This window comes from Phalacrocorax carbo, chromosome 1 (assembly GCF_963921805.1).
Source record: "Phalacrocorax carbo chromosome 1, bPhaCar2.1, whole genome shotgun sequence".
In the NCBI taxonomy this organism is placed as follows: domain Eukaryota; kingdom Metazoa; phylum Chordata; class Aves; order Suliformes; family Phalacrocoracidae; genus Phalacrocorax; species Phalacrocorax carbo.
The window spans coordinates 183,650,037-183,665,300 of NC_087513.1; the positions used below are offsets into that span (position 1 = coordinate 183,650,037).

At 46.4% G+C, this 15,264-nt stretch overlaps 1 protein-coding gene across 1 annotated transcript; it reads left to right on the forward strand.

Moving 5' to 3' along the window:
• The first annotated feature begins 1,326 nt into the window (after positions 1-1,326).
• CNMD (chondromodulin) lies at positions 1,327-14,946 on the forward strand. Its single transcript, XM_064440785.1, has 7 exons — positions 1,327-1,462; positions 1,822-1,956; positions 4,421-4,561; positions 7,196-7,309; positions 9,612-9,765; positions 10,737-10,939; positions 13,014-14,946. Exons 1-7 carry the CDS (start codon positions 1,388-1,390, stop codon positions 13,227-13,229), a joined length of 1,038 nt encoding a protein of 345 aa, XP_064296855.1. The 5' UTR covers positions 1,327-1,387; the 3' UTR covers positions 13,230-14,946.
• Positions 14,947-15,264: the final 318 nt, after the last annotated feature.

A 15,264-nucleotide genomic window follows, 5' to 3' on the forward strand; every position in this document is an offset into this window, starting at 1 on the left:
GCAACAACTGAGCAAGGAGACATAAACCTGCCAGATGAGCAAAATAGAGAAGAGAGGGGAAGAGAAATATAAACGGAGATGCACACTTTTTGAGAAAAATTTGCTGTTGGAGAGTTGGTTAGTGTAGGCACTGCTCCAGAGTGACGTGGGTCCCACGTGTCAGGGTCTCCTCAGTTTAACAGTCCCCTGCTCCAGTGCTGTTGCCTGTCCAGGAAACTGGAACTGAGCAAGAAGGGCAAGGCAGGGCAAGGTGGGCAGGGCAGGGCAGGGCTGAGCACAACCCAGACTGCCCCCTTCGCTCTTATTTTTGCAGTTGATATTTTTTCCCTTTGCTTCCAGCCTGATGAAGGCTACTCTGCTCTGTGTTTAATAATGTCAGCCCCAAAGGGGTCCAGCGCTACTTGTTTTCCAGCATCAAAGAGGGCGCACGCAGGCACACGCATGAGCATTTATGTACAGGCAGGAGGTCCATACGGTGCATGAAGGGCACACGGACATGGACAGACACACTGACATACATGCCTAGCCAGTTGTAGCCCTGAGTTTAAGCTTCCCATGTACAATATTAGAATGGCCAAATAGATGCAGATGAACGTCCCTTCCAACCCAAATTCCCCTGTGATCCTACTGTATGCCAGATACTCAAAAAACCCAACGCAGCATCATGAGTGACGAGGAAATGGAAGAAATCCCAGGGATACATCCACTTTAGGTGCCCATGACCTTTTTGAATGAAAAGACAAAATCACCCCCTGAGCTTTGCCCCCACTGAGCCTGTGCCAGGCCAGGGCTCACTGCGCCTTTTCCCAGGCTGTGCCCAGCCTCGAGCCGGGGGCTCAGCCGGCGGCAGAGCTGTTTGCTTGTGCCACACAGCGAGGTGTTTTGCAGAGCAGTCACCGAACAGCAGCTTGTCAGCTCCAGCGCCTGTGAATTCCTCTGGCAAGTGTTAAAAAAAAAAAAAAAAAAAAAAAAAAAAAAGGCAGTTAAAATGTTGTTCTATTTTAAAAGCTGATTTTTTTCGACAGCCGCCTGTCTGCCGGGACACCTCTCCTCTTGGCAATGGCATGGGGGGGGAGGGGGTGTAGGGTGTATCCCCTACACCTCTGGTTCCCCATCTGCAAAGGGGGAGGCAAGCCCCGGGGGTGGGTTGGGGGGGACACACGGGGCTGGGATAGGGGGGTGGCAGCGCCTGCGAGCTCCGACGGCTGCCGGGCAGCTCAAGGGACCCATTGTGCCCAGGGAGGGGGCGGTCCTGTGTGTGTGTCCCCCCTCCCCGGGCCGGCGCCGGGGCCGGGGCCGGGGCGGGCCGGGGCGGTGCTGCCCCCCCGTCGGGGCCGGGAGCGGGGCGGCGGCGGAGCCCGGGGCAGGTCTCCCACTGGCGGCAGCCATGGCAGAAGGCTCCGAGAAGGTGCCCATCGCCCGAGCGGGGCCCGAGGATGTCGAGCAGTGCCTGCTGCCCCCCGTGAGTGCTGCCGGGACGGGACGGGACCGAACAAGTCGGGATGGGACGGATCGGATGGGGACAAAACGGGTCGGGTCGGATGGGATTAGGACAAACAGATCGTAATCGGGTCGGGTCAGCATGGGTCGGATCGAGACCGAAGGGATCGGGACCGATCAAGACCGGGACCTCGCTATCCGCATGGTGGGGCCGGGGCCCGAAGGGGCGTCCCAGGGCTGGGGTCCCTGCTGGGCATGGGGGGTCCTGCCGGGCCTGGGGGTCCCTGCCGGGCCAGGGGGTTGCTGCCGGGCCGGGGGGCCTGTCCTGCTGGGCCTGGGGGGGGGGTCCCTGCCCCGCACCCAGCACCCCGCTCTCCGCAGGCGTACGCGGCGGCGGCGCCCCCCGGGCCGGGGCGGCTGCTGAAGGCGGGGGCGGCGGTGCTGATCGCCGGAGCCCTCCTTCTCCTGGCCGGGGCCATCGGCGCCTTCTACTTCTGGAAAGCCACCGAGCGGCAGGTGAGCGCGGGCGGCCGCCGAGCCGGGAAGCACACCCTCACGTCGGGTCAGGGATGGGGGTCGAGATGGTGTCGTGTAAGGAGGGGCGCAGGCTGGAACCTTCTCTTGCGAGGTCGATAAAGAGGTCTTTAAGCAGATCTTTATTTTCTCCATGCTTAAAAAAAAAAAAAAAAAAAGAAAGAAAGAAAAGAAACAAAACCCAACAGAAAAACCAAAACTAAAAACCAAACCCATAATCATTATCTTTACTGGCTAGTTGGATGCAGCCTCCTGGAAGCACATTTCTTAATGAACATGAAACGTATCTTTGAGAGCACAGACGCTACATTGATTTCTGCTCGCAACTCCTCAGCAAACTCAAACCCCAACAAGTCCCCAGAGATTCACATCCTGAGCAAACTCCAGCTCCCGGGACAAAAAAAGCATTGAAACATGTAAATTCCTTTTTCACATCATCCACATTCTTGGTCTAGATTCTACCTGGACCCTCAAATATGTAATGCTATATTTAACCCATTAATAGGCACCATTATTTCACTCCGGTGGATTGTATGATTGTGCATACACACAGGCATTTATGGTTAGCAGCTGTGGAACAACTTTTAAAGTCATTTAAGGTTTAGTATTTATATTTTCTGGGGTACCTAAAGAATATTCTCTGCAAAAAACAACTCTGATCAGTTTAAGAACCAAACTTCAGCGCATCAGAACACGTTTATATAGTAACTTTTTCTTTCTGCTTACATAAGATTTTTGGTTTAAAACATATTTCGAAACATGATGGTGCACGTTTGAATGTAACTTGCTCCTTAAGTGCAAGTAGTATCTCTGAAGTTGCTTTGGAAGAAGTTTTGTACTGCCTCCAGCCACACGCCTGTCCCCGTCAAGGAGAGCCTTGTGCGAATCCCAGCAGCCAGAGCAGAGGTCCGTGTGAGATACGCCTGTGCACGTAGGGGTAATTCAGATAATCAGAAAGAAAGTAGGAGGTTTGACACCATGCGCTGCAAGAGCCATCTGCTTCTCTAGGTTTTTGAGGAGGGAGCTGAAGGGGTCGGTTGGCAGGGAGGGGGGAGGGCACACATGGCTTTGACCAGGTGGGTGCATTTGCGGAGGACGGCACAAAGTTTCCCTTTTCTTTATTGGTCCCACCATCTGAATTCCGCTTTGCAAAACATGTGACATTCATAGTTCTCATTAAGCTTTGAAGCTGATCTCCAGGTGAAGACACTGGGAAAGCTTGGAGTTATTTCTCCAAGCTGCCTTCAAACTCAGAAGGCTCAATTTGACTTCCAAATGCTTAGGAAGCAACTGTAAAAATTATATTTAGGGTCACTCATAAAAAAAATTAGGCAATTTTAAAATTATTATTTTTATTTTAAATCTTTAAATTCTCCCATAACTGACAGTCTTGACTCTAGCCCTGAGCAGGGAAGGCCACGTACTTTGGTCTGGTTTTCTGGACCACATTCAACAGGAGTCCTAGACAGTGGAGAATATGGGACTGAATCTGTAGAACTGAAGAACCATAAATCTTTACCACCTTAGACTTTCCTGAGCGAAGGTGAGAAGAAGAAGAAATTTGTCTCTAGCTGTCAGTGTAAATTTTTCATTAAAATGCTGTAAGGCTTTTTAAGACCAAAAGTAAACTGCTTGTGCAGCACTTTTAGCAGAACTGCACAAGAGCATCAAACCCCCACCCCCCCCCTCCACAGATTGTGGTCCTCCAGCAAATACAAACTACACTGCGGCTTTCCTCATTGAAAATAGGATAAGAGCAAATACGCTGACAAGGAAAATATGAGTCTATACAACTTCACATCCAATTTAAACAAAGTTCACATCCATTACAAGCCGAGAAACATGTTCATATTCAAGAAGAACTCGTTTTCCTGTGCCTCAGCAGAACATCCTGAGAGATAAATAGGGGTTGGCCTTCTTCGGAGTAGGATGTTTGCTCCTGCTCTCCTTTGGGAATCATGCCAGCATAAGAAGCAATTCCTAAAATATGACCTAGAAGAAGATTTTTAAGTGAGCCTGGATGTGGGCTCACCCCACATTGCTTCTGAAGTAGAACTGTCAGTACTAAGAGATCTGTGCGCAGCCCCTGAGGTCTCAGGAGGAGGCACCTCAGGAGGTCTCTAGGTCCTACCTGCTGCTCAGAGCAGGGACAGCTGTGGGGTCAGAGGAGGCTAAAGCTGAAGGCTTTATCCAGCTGAGCTTTGAAAACCTCCAAGGATGGAACATGCACAACCTCCCTGGGCAACCTGCTCCACTGCTGGCCTGCCCCGATGGTGAAGTGTTACAGTAGGGTGGTGTTCGTTGTTGGAGGGTTATTAAATGCCTACAGAAATAAAAAGTTAGGAGCTGAACAGGGATTCAACAGTCAGATTGACCCATCGCCTGGTGTAGGAGGAAGGCAATAAGCAATTACGGATGTGTGCTATTGCTCCTTTGTCAATTCCAGGTCTACAATGTTCACTATACTATGAGCATTAATGGAAAAGTACAAGATGGATCGATGGAAATTGATGCTGGAAACAATTTAGAGACATTCAAAACAGGAAGCGGGAGTGAAGAGGCTGTTGAAGTTCATGATTTTCAGATTGTAAGTACCTCCACCCCTGCCTTTCATTTAACATGCTCCAGCGCTGGACTCTTAAGGATACCCTGCCCTGTCCTAACTTCTCTGCTCCAGTCAGTCTCAGGTTCCAGCCCCCAATTATCCACACAAACATCTTTGTTCTCCTGGCTTGATTTCACAGGCAGTTTTCTCCAAAACAAAGTCTAAGCCCCTTTTTGGGATAGGCCGTGCCAGGCACCACTCCGGGAAGCAGTGTGCATTAGGCTGCATCAGGTTCGGCTCCACATAATGCTTTGCATTTTGAAACACTGAACAGAGCTACAACAGATGCCCTTGGGGTCTTGCTAGAAAAACATCCTGACAGGCTGTGACACAGCCCCTGCATGATTTCATATGATTCAAACTTGAAAAACCACCTCCCCCTCCCCTAAACATCACCGTTTTAGGGGCATAGGGCCAACGCAGTAAGCCAAGTAGGCACCAAGGAGAGACCGCCATACAGCGCTTGACCCGGGCAGCTTGCTCTGCCCTGAGATCAAGGATGGGAGCTGCTCTCCTTGGCTTGGCCTGAGTTCATCCCCAGGGGAGCAGATAGAGGCATTTCGCATACCCTGTGCATCTGTGCACCAGGCGCATGGTGCTGGGCCACTTGGGCTGACAGCAAACACGTTTGGGTACCCCAGCAACTTGGCTGTGGCTGCTCAGCACAAAGCCCGGCCTGACAGATGCCGAATCTCAGCAGAGCTTAACAGCTCGGATGGAGCAGTACGACCTCTCAGCTACTAAAGGCACATCTATGTGATGTTGCAGAAACCTATTTAGAGGGCCCAGATCCTGCAATTAATATTCTCAGGTGCAAACATTCTACTTAACTTTGGAGCTAAGTCCTCTGTAAGTCAAAGCAGCACTTAAAATAAAGGTGCTGCTGCCAGGAGGACTTGCCCAGGGCTTCTGGAGCAGCCACCTTCCCCTTGCTGAATCTAGAAAGGCGAGGAAATTCAGCTCCTTGGCTTCTCAGCAAGTACAAACAAATCCACACCAGGAGACCCAGGATCCTGCCTTTCTCGACAGCTTCGGTTCAGCCTTTACAAAATTCTCGTTAACATCACCATAGCAACATTATTAGCAGCTGAATAAGAGCACCCACAACAAGCTCTTCTCATTTGCCTTCACCATTCCACATCTGCACAAAAACACCAGCCAGCTGGAGACATGCTGAATTCACATTGCCTCCATGTGTGCTGCCGGTAACCTATGGCCTGTCACAACCGGGTCAGAAATCAGCTCCCAACACCAGCCAGGTAAAGGCACCTCCCAGGGACGGTGCCCGCTTGTAATGACAGAGGGCCAGGGACACGCTCAGCAAGAGCAAAGGGATGCTGCCAGCTGGGGTTTGAGCCAAGAATGCACATAAAGGAGAAAGAAATTGAAAAGATGCGCTTCCAATGACCAGGTATTTACATTAGCAGCTTTGGATTGACTGGCACTGCTCAAACGATTGCATGGTCAGTGAAGACTTGGATTTGGTGATATTAGGACACTCCTAGCACGCTCGGTGCACCATGAAGTCTCATTCCCTTGTGCACTCATCCCTGCATACCATCCCCTCTCCCACTGCTTTAGAATTAGCCATTTTGTTTTGATGGGTGTCTGTCCAACTGTGCAGGACTTGCAGGCACACAGGACAAGACACAGGTGCCTCAGTACCGTCCATCTCAAGCTGCACTAGATGCCTAAGGCATCTACGATGCCTGTAGGAGGCAGGTGAAAGGGGTCACGACGACACTCATGCCCGCCCTGCCCTGGCAGCTAGAAGCTAGGCAGAAAACCAGCACAGCTCAAATGGCACTAGACAATTATATTTAGGTGGTTGAATGAAGTTTGTGCAACCCTGTGAAAAACACAGACATTTTGCCATCTACAATGAGGTATCTAAATTCATAATGTAGAAGAGAGCTCTTTTTATGGGTACCCAAAAGCCTACAGCAGGAACACAAAAACCACAGATGAGGCTCCCCTGCCCAAATGCTGGCACCCAAGGTGCTGGCACATAGCTGGCAGACACCACCCCAGGCTTGCAGGAGACCTGCAGCCCTCTGGAGCTGCTACCGTACCCTTCTCTTGCTTAAAACCGGACATCCATGTTTGGGCAACTGCATTTCACCCTCACAGGCCAGATGAAGGAAGTCCCACACACAGATTTCTGCACCAAATTCCCTGTCACAACCTTCCCCTTCCTGTCACAGCCACTTACGTGTGTAAATCGGACCAAGCTGCCCCTCTTTCATAAGTCTCTGTCATAAGGGTACTGCATCGCCAGCCGACGCAATTTCAAGGCTGCCTACGCTAGGTGCCAAGTTTCAAATCATGTCAACTAATTCCTTAACAGAGCTCTCCAAGTAGCCTACAGTGGGCATGGAAGCACTTACATAAAACACCCCCATCTTTCAGAAATTGAGTGAAAACTTCAAGACCCATTTGACCAAAACTGTAACGCTAAAACGATGAGGGAAGAGTGTTTTATTGCATCTGTTTTTAAGTAAGATTCAACCTTCAGACTAAAAATTCAGTGGCAATTTCAGCAGAGCTTGAGCGCTTTCTTGGGGGCGGTGGGGAGCTGGAGGGCTGTGCACAACCCCCTGCCTTCTGCTTTTGCAGGGCATAACTGGAATCCGTTTTGCTGAAGGAGAAAAGTGTTACATCAAAGCTCAGCCAAAAGCTCATGTCCCCGAAGTTGATGCTATGACTAAAGCGAGCCTCTCTTCTGAGCTGGTAAGGGGTAATTTATTTATTTTTTTTAAAACAAATCTTTGTATGGAGAAGGACTTAAAGGGGTATGTAAATACAAATAAAAACGACATACGAAAACCACTGAAGAAGTCACAGAATCATAGAATGGTTTGGGTTGGAAGGGACCTTCAGAGTCATCTAGGTCAGCCCCCTTGCGACGAGCAGTCATCTGTGGAAAGTTAAGGGTTAACTGACCGACTGCAAGGGGTCCCTGAACGGTAAGAACCACCACAAAAGCTGCAGTTCTCACCCAGATACCGCCAAAACCTCTCCTTACATCACATTTGTAAAAAAGTGTATCACTTTAGGTGTGCAAAGCCTGAGTTTCCCAGAGCTCAGACTCCCCAGATCCACTGCTCACACAGGAGTGGCTCCAGTGACTTGAACATGGGTGAGCCTGGATGCTGGCAGGGGCTCAGCCACCGGCAGGAGAGCAGAGGAGATCCACAACCCCTTTCCCTGGGTTTGCTTCACTCCCAAGAAAATGAAAGCAGCTACAATTAGCTGGGAGAGGGGCACAATGAAGGCTGCGCCTACCTGCAATGGTGCGTGATTACTGAACATCTACTTGAAAATGAAGAGAAAAAACATCTCTCTAAATCCGACCAGCAAGGCACCAGCAATGTTACAAAGTCCCATGAAGTTGGTAGGATTTTCCCCATGATGGGGAAGAGATCTTGCCCAAATTCCAGACAGAGACCCATATCTTCCCCACCTTGCCTTATTTTAAAGGCAAGCTGGGCTTCTTGACTTCATTAGCACTATTGCCTAAAGTCAAGGTTTCAGTTTTTCATCTTTTTGTAAGAATAAAGTCACAGTCCTGAAGACATTATCCTATAACAGTCAGAGAGTTTATTCCTAATCTTCTACCTGGCTACAGGAAACATCTTTCCTTGTCCTGTCTTCTGTGCATCACCAACACAACCGCTGCAATAAATCGTATGCACTGAGGCCAAAACCGGCAGCTGATTTATTGCTACCGTTGGGATATTAACCTTTCCCTGTTGCTTGAGTTTCCAGGTGAGATGTATGACTGGGATGGCAAAGTAGTATTTCTTTTTCTAGAGCAAGTCCCCTCTCTGATAAATACATGTATTTAGGAGAAAGTACGTGTATGCCATTTTCTTACAACACGTATCATAGCCAACATTGCCTATAAAAATGGTTGATTAAAATAAGCTTTTATAGATGCCCAAACTCTGCCTGCTCACAAGTCAGGATCATCTCCAACAAAAACAAAGGGTATTTTTATTTCTGAAAGCTAGAGATATTTCTAATGCTGATAAAAGCTTAAGTGGGAGAATATAAACAAAGAGCACTTCTCACTAGACAGATTGGATAACGAACTTAAATGACCGGAGACCTACAAAAGAAAACAATAAACACATTAAAGGAACAGCAACTCAACGGAATAAATTGATCTAGTCAGTTATATAACAAGTTTTGATGACTTTTATGGAAGCAATTTAGAATTTTAACTTTGAAATCATACTGGTTTTCATGATTCACAAGTTCGTTTTCTTTTAATACTTCACTGTTGCTATGAAATACTTACACATTTTATGTAAAATAATACTTTGAACTAACAACTTTAAAGAATCAATCACTGGCATTTTCCTACATTACTTTGAAGATATGAACCAAAAACCTGCAGGGTACACTTCAAAAAGGCAGGCTCCTTTAACTCACACTTCAAGCTTTTGGTCAATTGAATTGCTTTTACCAAAAGAGACCTTTAATCAGACCAATCACGTTGACTTAAAACTGGAAGCTGGAGCAGTCCTCAAGCTACAAAATTCTCTCTAAAACTTTTGAACTAGATTTTTTCCCCCCCCTCTATTGTAAACAGAGTTATCTCTTGGGAGTACATCAGATGAGAAGGGGGCATGATAAAAGATTAGGATCTTGATTTTTAGCTGGCGTATTTCATTGCTGCTCTGCCGAAGGTGGTAAACCTTCACAGTTTCTACTACTGGAAAATCTGGCACTTTGGGCTGAAAGATCTCCAACACTTAGTCCTTGTATATGGGGCAAAAGCTTTCCAAGAGAGAGACAGGTGAAACCTTAGCCCCAGGAAAGCTGACAGAAGTTTTGCCATTTATTTCAGTGGTGGCAACCTTTACTGAGGCTTTGGCTCTGTACAGTCAGTTCATATTCATGAAATACAAGGATGCTCAGTATTAGCCGCAGCAGATGATTATACAGTTTGATGCTCAAGAATTAACAGCAAGCAGGCACGACTGTTCACTGAGCTAGCAAAGGATTTATGCTCTTCTGTTTGCAGGAAGATGAAATCATGCCTGTGAGATTTGATGAAAACTCCCTTATCTGGGTGGCTGCAGATGAGCCTATCAAGCATAACAGTTTCCTAAGCCCCAAAATTTTAGAGCTTTGCGGGGATCTTCCAATTTTCTGGCTTCGACCAACTTATCCGAAAGGTAACACTTCTTGTATCTGAAAAGTATGTTATCCCTCCCTTCATCTGAACACCTTCCCCCAAACCAGGTTTGCCACCAAGACTTGCACATCGGGGAAAACAGGATCCTTTCCTCCCTTGCCCAGCCTGTCTTCCCAAGCCCTCGTGGGTTGGTGCCGAGATTGAGGGTTTGGAGTTCACCCACACTTACCTAGACACTTTGTCTTCCGTACCTGCATTTCCTCAGACAGTTTATACAGCCAATGCGAGTGACTTACTATGAGATGAAGCATTGCCAGAGAGGTCAGCCTCCTCCTACGGAAGGACAAGACAACAGCTTAAAATTTTTAGGCAGCTGACAGCAGGCAGCAGGAATACCATACCTGGCCAATACCTCCTCACTGGTCCAGTTAATATTAGAACACTGAAAGAGGGACACCCCCACCCACACAGAAACATTTTAGAGCACCCATAGATCCAAACTGCCAATATTTTCCACTTCACTCGTGGGCTTTCATATCCCACTGGGCAACAAAAGAGCAGAATCAAAGCAATTCAGAAGCTGTTTCCACCAGGTTCACCAGCTGCCTTGGGAGCAAAGCACCAGTCTGTCACAAAAGCACTTTAAAAAAAAGTAGATGTATATGGCTGATCTTGCCAGTGCTGGCAACTGCGGCTGAGTTAACATCAGTGATGACACAGTGGGTTAAAAAAGCACCTCCGCACACCCGTTTTGCTTCAAGGGGAGTACGTGGGGGGGAAAAGCAATCTTACATGCCTTTGGACTGACACCAGCTGCAGATACTATGCAGGAAGGCCAGCAGCTCTACGGGGATGCTCATCAAGTTTGCCACCACACAGTTTCATCTTTCCCTCTGCCTCCCCCCTTCCTTTTTTTAATATTTAAAGAAATCACTGAAACCTTAGATAAAGTGTGGATAAAAACAAGAACACACTGAAGGTAAGATAATCCTCCCATGATTATTTCTTCAGATAACCAAAGGAGAGAAATGAAGAGAAACAAACGCCAATCAGAATCAAACGTCGATACGGAAGATTTGGAAGCTGCTACCGAAGAAGTAAATACCAGGTCGCCCGCCACACAGCTGACTCAAGAGCTTGATCGCCAGTCTAATGAAACTGGGCCAATGGGACAAGAGACTGATCAACCGCTTAATCCAGACAACCCTTATAACGTAAGTATTTGCACCATAATCTTGTTTCAGAGCCTGAGACTGTTGTAGACAGGTAATACTGCTGATGTGGGGTTTGTCTTTTTTATTTTTTTAAATTTGCGCAGTCTTTGCCTATTTAGCTTTTCTCCAAAATTAGACTCGTAAAACACCTAAGAAGTCAAAAAAAGGTCTTCCCGCATCCTCTTCTCCCTCCCTAACCCCAGTTTTCGTTAGACTTCAGTCTGAAAAAAGCACAAGTGCTTGAGGTGGCAAGATTAGGGCAAGTTGATGCCAAGTTGCTTTTCAGGGTTCAGGTCCATATGGAAGCAGCGCTAGAGCGATCCAACAAGCACAGCACCATCTGAAAACACACCAAAGCTGCTCTTGATCAGAAAGCTGATCCCCATCATCTACTGACAACATAAAGAGAGAGTCCAGTAGCTAGAAACATTCTTTGCCCTCAAATAGAAATTAGTATCAGAAGCGACTGCTACAGAGGAAAGCAGAGTAGTGTCTAAGTGGCCCTACTCTAGCAAGCAATTCACAGAGGAGAATGCGTACAGCGGGTGGAGGACGACTATCGCAAAACTTGTTCTCCCTCTTTGAGATGAAGCAGCCCACATAAAGAGCGCAGGAGCCACCCCGCTGCGTCCCAACACCTCTGCTGCGCTGCAGGAAAACTGACTGTACAGTAGGCATCTTCCAGTCTACTGCATCAGCGCCAGACAATTTACACCCACCATTTGGTGCAGCAGGAGTAAGTCATTTTAATACAACACTGTCTCAAGAGAAATGCCTCCTGTTTTGGAAATAAGTCCCAGCTTTGACTTGACATTTATGCAACAGCAGGAGATCATTATACTGTGACAGCATTCTGCCGAGTTGACATCCCTTAATTAAACTTAAATTAATCACTCCAAATAAAGTGGATCTAAATCGACTCTCACGAGGTCAGTAAAACCGCAGTGGCACTGGAATGTAACGTCTCCTCACAGCTCCTAACGTGACCACGTCTGTGGGGACTGAGCTGCCCTCTCTCTGGAGGGCAGCGGCAGAACAACGGCCACTGGAAGGTCCATCTGTCCAGCCAGAGGGCCCCTGGGCCAAATGGAGAAGGTCCGGTCAGGCATGGTCACCAGACTTCCCTCAGCCTGCAGAGCGGGATTCACCTGCACTGTGACTGCATAGATACCTATATCCAAGCTTTTTCCAGAGACTGACGCATTCGATTCAGAAGGACCATTATACTGTAGGTCTTTCCTGTAGAGCTCCTTCTCTTCACCCACTATGAGTAGAGTCCGAACGATGAGCTCAGGCATAGAAGTTCACACTGCAGGTATCTGAATTCAAGGATGATGAATCCTGCCCAAGGAAACAACACCCTCCCTGCTCTCAGGGCTGGGAATGGGTCGCTGGGAGCCTGAATGACACCAAGTTTTCACTAGCATCCTGTACAAGCCCAGGCAAGAGATAGCACCTTTACTGCTTTTACATATTTTACCCATGCCTTGCTCCATGCAACTCCTTACTGTCAGATACAGAACAGGCAGGATTCTCGCTGTCCACAATGCACCTGAGTGTGGCAGGAGAGGTTAAAAATGCAGACTGAAAGACAAGGCAGAAATACTCAGAAAACTGCAGGGTGATAGCTTACTGAATAGTTTCCTGGGAATGCTGTAAGAAAGCATTAAAATACAAAAATTAAAACATTAAAAACATAGCATACATGTCACACACTGTCATCTCCATAAAAGATGTAGATAGCTGACTTGAAATCTTTTCCATAACTAATATTTGAAACCTGGGAGTTTACTGCTGCTGGATCTTTTGCAAGGACTGGAGGGAAAAAAAAAGTTCGAGCTCCTTGTTGTTTCTTTCCATTCTACACGGGTGGTTGCACCACTTCTACTGAACAGAGCAAGACAAAAGGGAAAAAAAGGCAAGATGCTCGGGGTCAGTTAGTGGGAGTTTTGTTAACTTCAGCAGGACCAAGATTTCAGTTTTCACCCTTTGTGGGGTTAACATGAGCATCAGTATATTCTACATTCTCTGAGAGCAAGGGCACTGGGATGACATTTAATATTTTACATTTCAGCAACTGGAAGGTGAAGGGATGGCTTTTGACCCCATGCTGGATCACCTGGGCGTGTGCTGCATTGAATGCAGACGAAGCTACACGCAGTGCCAGAGAATTTGCGAGCCTCTCATGGGCTACTACCCGTGGCCTTACAACTACCAAGGCTGTCGTACCGCCTGCCGAATCATCATGCCCTGCAGCTGGTGGGTCGCTCGTATCATGGGTGTTGTGTGAGAAAAAGTAATCAGAGCCTTGACAAAATAAGCAGGAATGCAATGACGGCAAACTGGTAAAAGACTACAGCCAAAGCAGCAGTACCAATCCTGGCTTTTAAATCAAAGTGTGTGTTACTGCACCAAAAGCAGGGTCAGATATTCTAACTGTAAATAAAAAAAATAATCTTAAGTTAATATTCCATTAGCTTTACAAGTGACAAGGGTATACTAGCACTTACTGAATTCAAAAACTAAGACAGCCCCAAAAAAAGACAATATTAAACTTCGCTCACAAACTGGTTAAGCAGCCCAGAAGCTTGCCCATAACCCCAAATTCAGCCTTTCACAACAAAACCCTCTCTCCGAACTAGATGTGAAAATTTACGTCCAATTAGGCAACTAGCTCAACTTGCACACTTGGGAGTACCTTTCATCCATGTAGTTTACTTAAATAAATCACAACTTAAGTTCCTCCCCGTTGCTATTCATACTGAGTTGCCAGGTCATTATGAATGGTTATAAACCAATTACAGCATACCTTTCCCACAAAGCTGCTCTGGGGGACACGGGAAAGCGCACATTGTGCTAAATCGGAAACAAACAGCAGGAAAAGGGGCTGCGGAAGGGAATGTGCGTGGCCGCAGAATCAAAACCCTTCACACATCCCAACATCAAAGAAGCCCCAGAATCAAGAATCTTGTATCCATGATACCACTGTGGTGTCTAACAAGTATCTGCTATCCAGCTACTACGGCAAAAAGTATTTACATGCAGTTGCAGACCAAAGAGTCTCAAGACCCTTCAGAATCTACAACAGCCACTGTATTTATAAATCCTTGAACGAGACACTTTTGACACAAGATTACAACCCCTCTTTATTCCACATGGATAACAGCCATTCACGCTAGCTCCTTTAGCTTCGCTGAAGCTAACCTCCATTCCCCGCAAGAGAAACTGCTTACCAGTACGGAGGGAAAAAAAAAGAAAGGAAAAAAAAAGGTGTGTGTGTGTTTCTAACTTCACCCCTTTTGCTTAGGCAAACTCTGCAATTCTTGGGAATGATCCTATTACATATTAAATCTTTAGGAAGGTACTAAGCTGAAACACTTAGAAAAATGGAATGACTTAGGATTTCTAGCCTTGAAAAACAAAGACAGAGGTATTACACTGCCTTCACCCATACCACACATCTTGAACCCTACCATTGCGTTTATAAAGCCATCTACATGGGCTTTATAAACAGCATGGTCCAATTTTTCTTAAAAGGTCACTTTCTGGAGCATTCATTCTTGTGACTAAACAGCTCTGGCAATATTGCAAGCCCAGTAATGTTATTAACACTGCGTGACACACAGAAAAGAGGAATTAATTTGACATAATCGTGGCTTAAAGAAAATAAAGACAACCTCATGTGGGATGCTAAACTGCATATCTAAAAAGCAAAGTGTTAAATGAGAATGAAAATAGAATTCAGTATTTTGTTCTATTGTAGCTTTTTTTTAAATATAAGCTTCACCTTCCCTTAATCTGAAGAACAGACTTGCTTTGAAATATTTACATTTAAAACTTCTTAAAATGGGATTTCAAGGCCTGTTAAATTTGAGTTTCTGCTTTTTAAAATTAAAATGACCTTGATCATTATGTTGTTTTAGAAGTACGTCATTCATATGCTTAGAAAAGTCGGTTTTCCTTTTTTTTTTACTGCAGATTAAACAAATATGTTTAAAAAATGGCAATCGCTTTCTGTGCTTTTTTCAAAGTAGAAAGTGTAACAGGACCTTTATGTACATGTTCAGGAACTGTCTGGAGAGGAAAACAAGGGGATTAGCAAGTGAAATATTGAAGGCAAAGAAAAGGAAATGTAACTATATACAAACTAGGTTGCTGCTGTCTTTTGCGTTTTAGGCTATCTCGAGGCAGCCCACAGGCTGCTTCTCCTTGCGTCCCCCCAGTAAAAAAACAAAAGTCTTCAGAAGACGCTAAAAAACCCAGTCTTGCAGGTGATTTCCATATCTACACGTTCTTAACAAAATTAACGCTTCCCAAATAAAAAC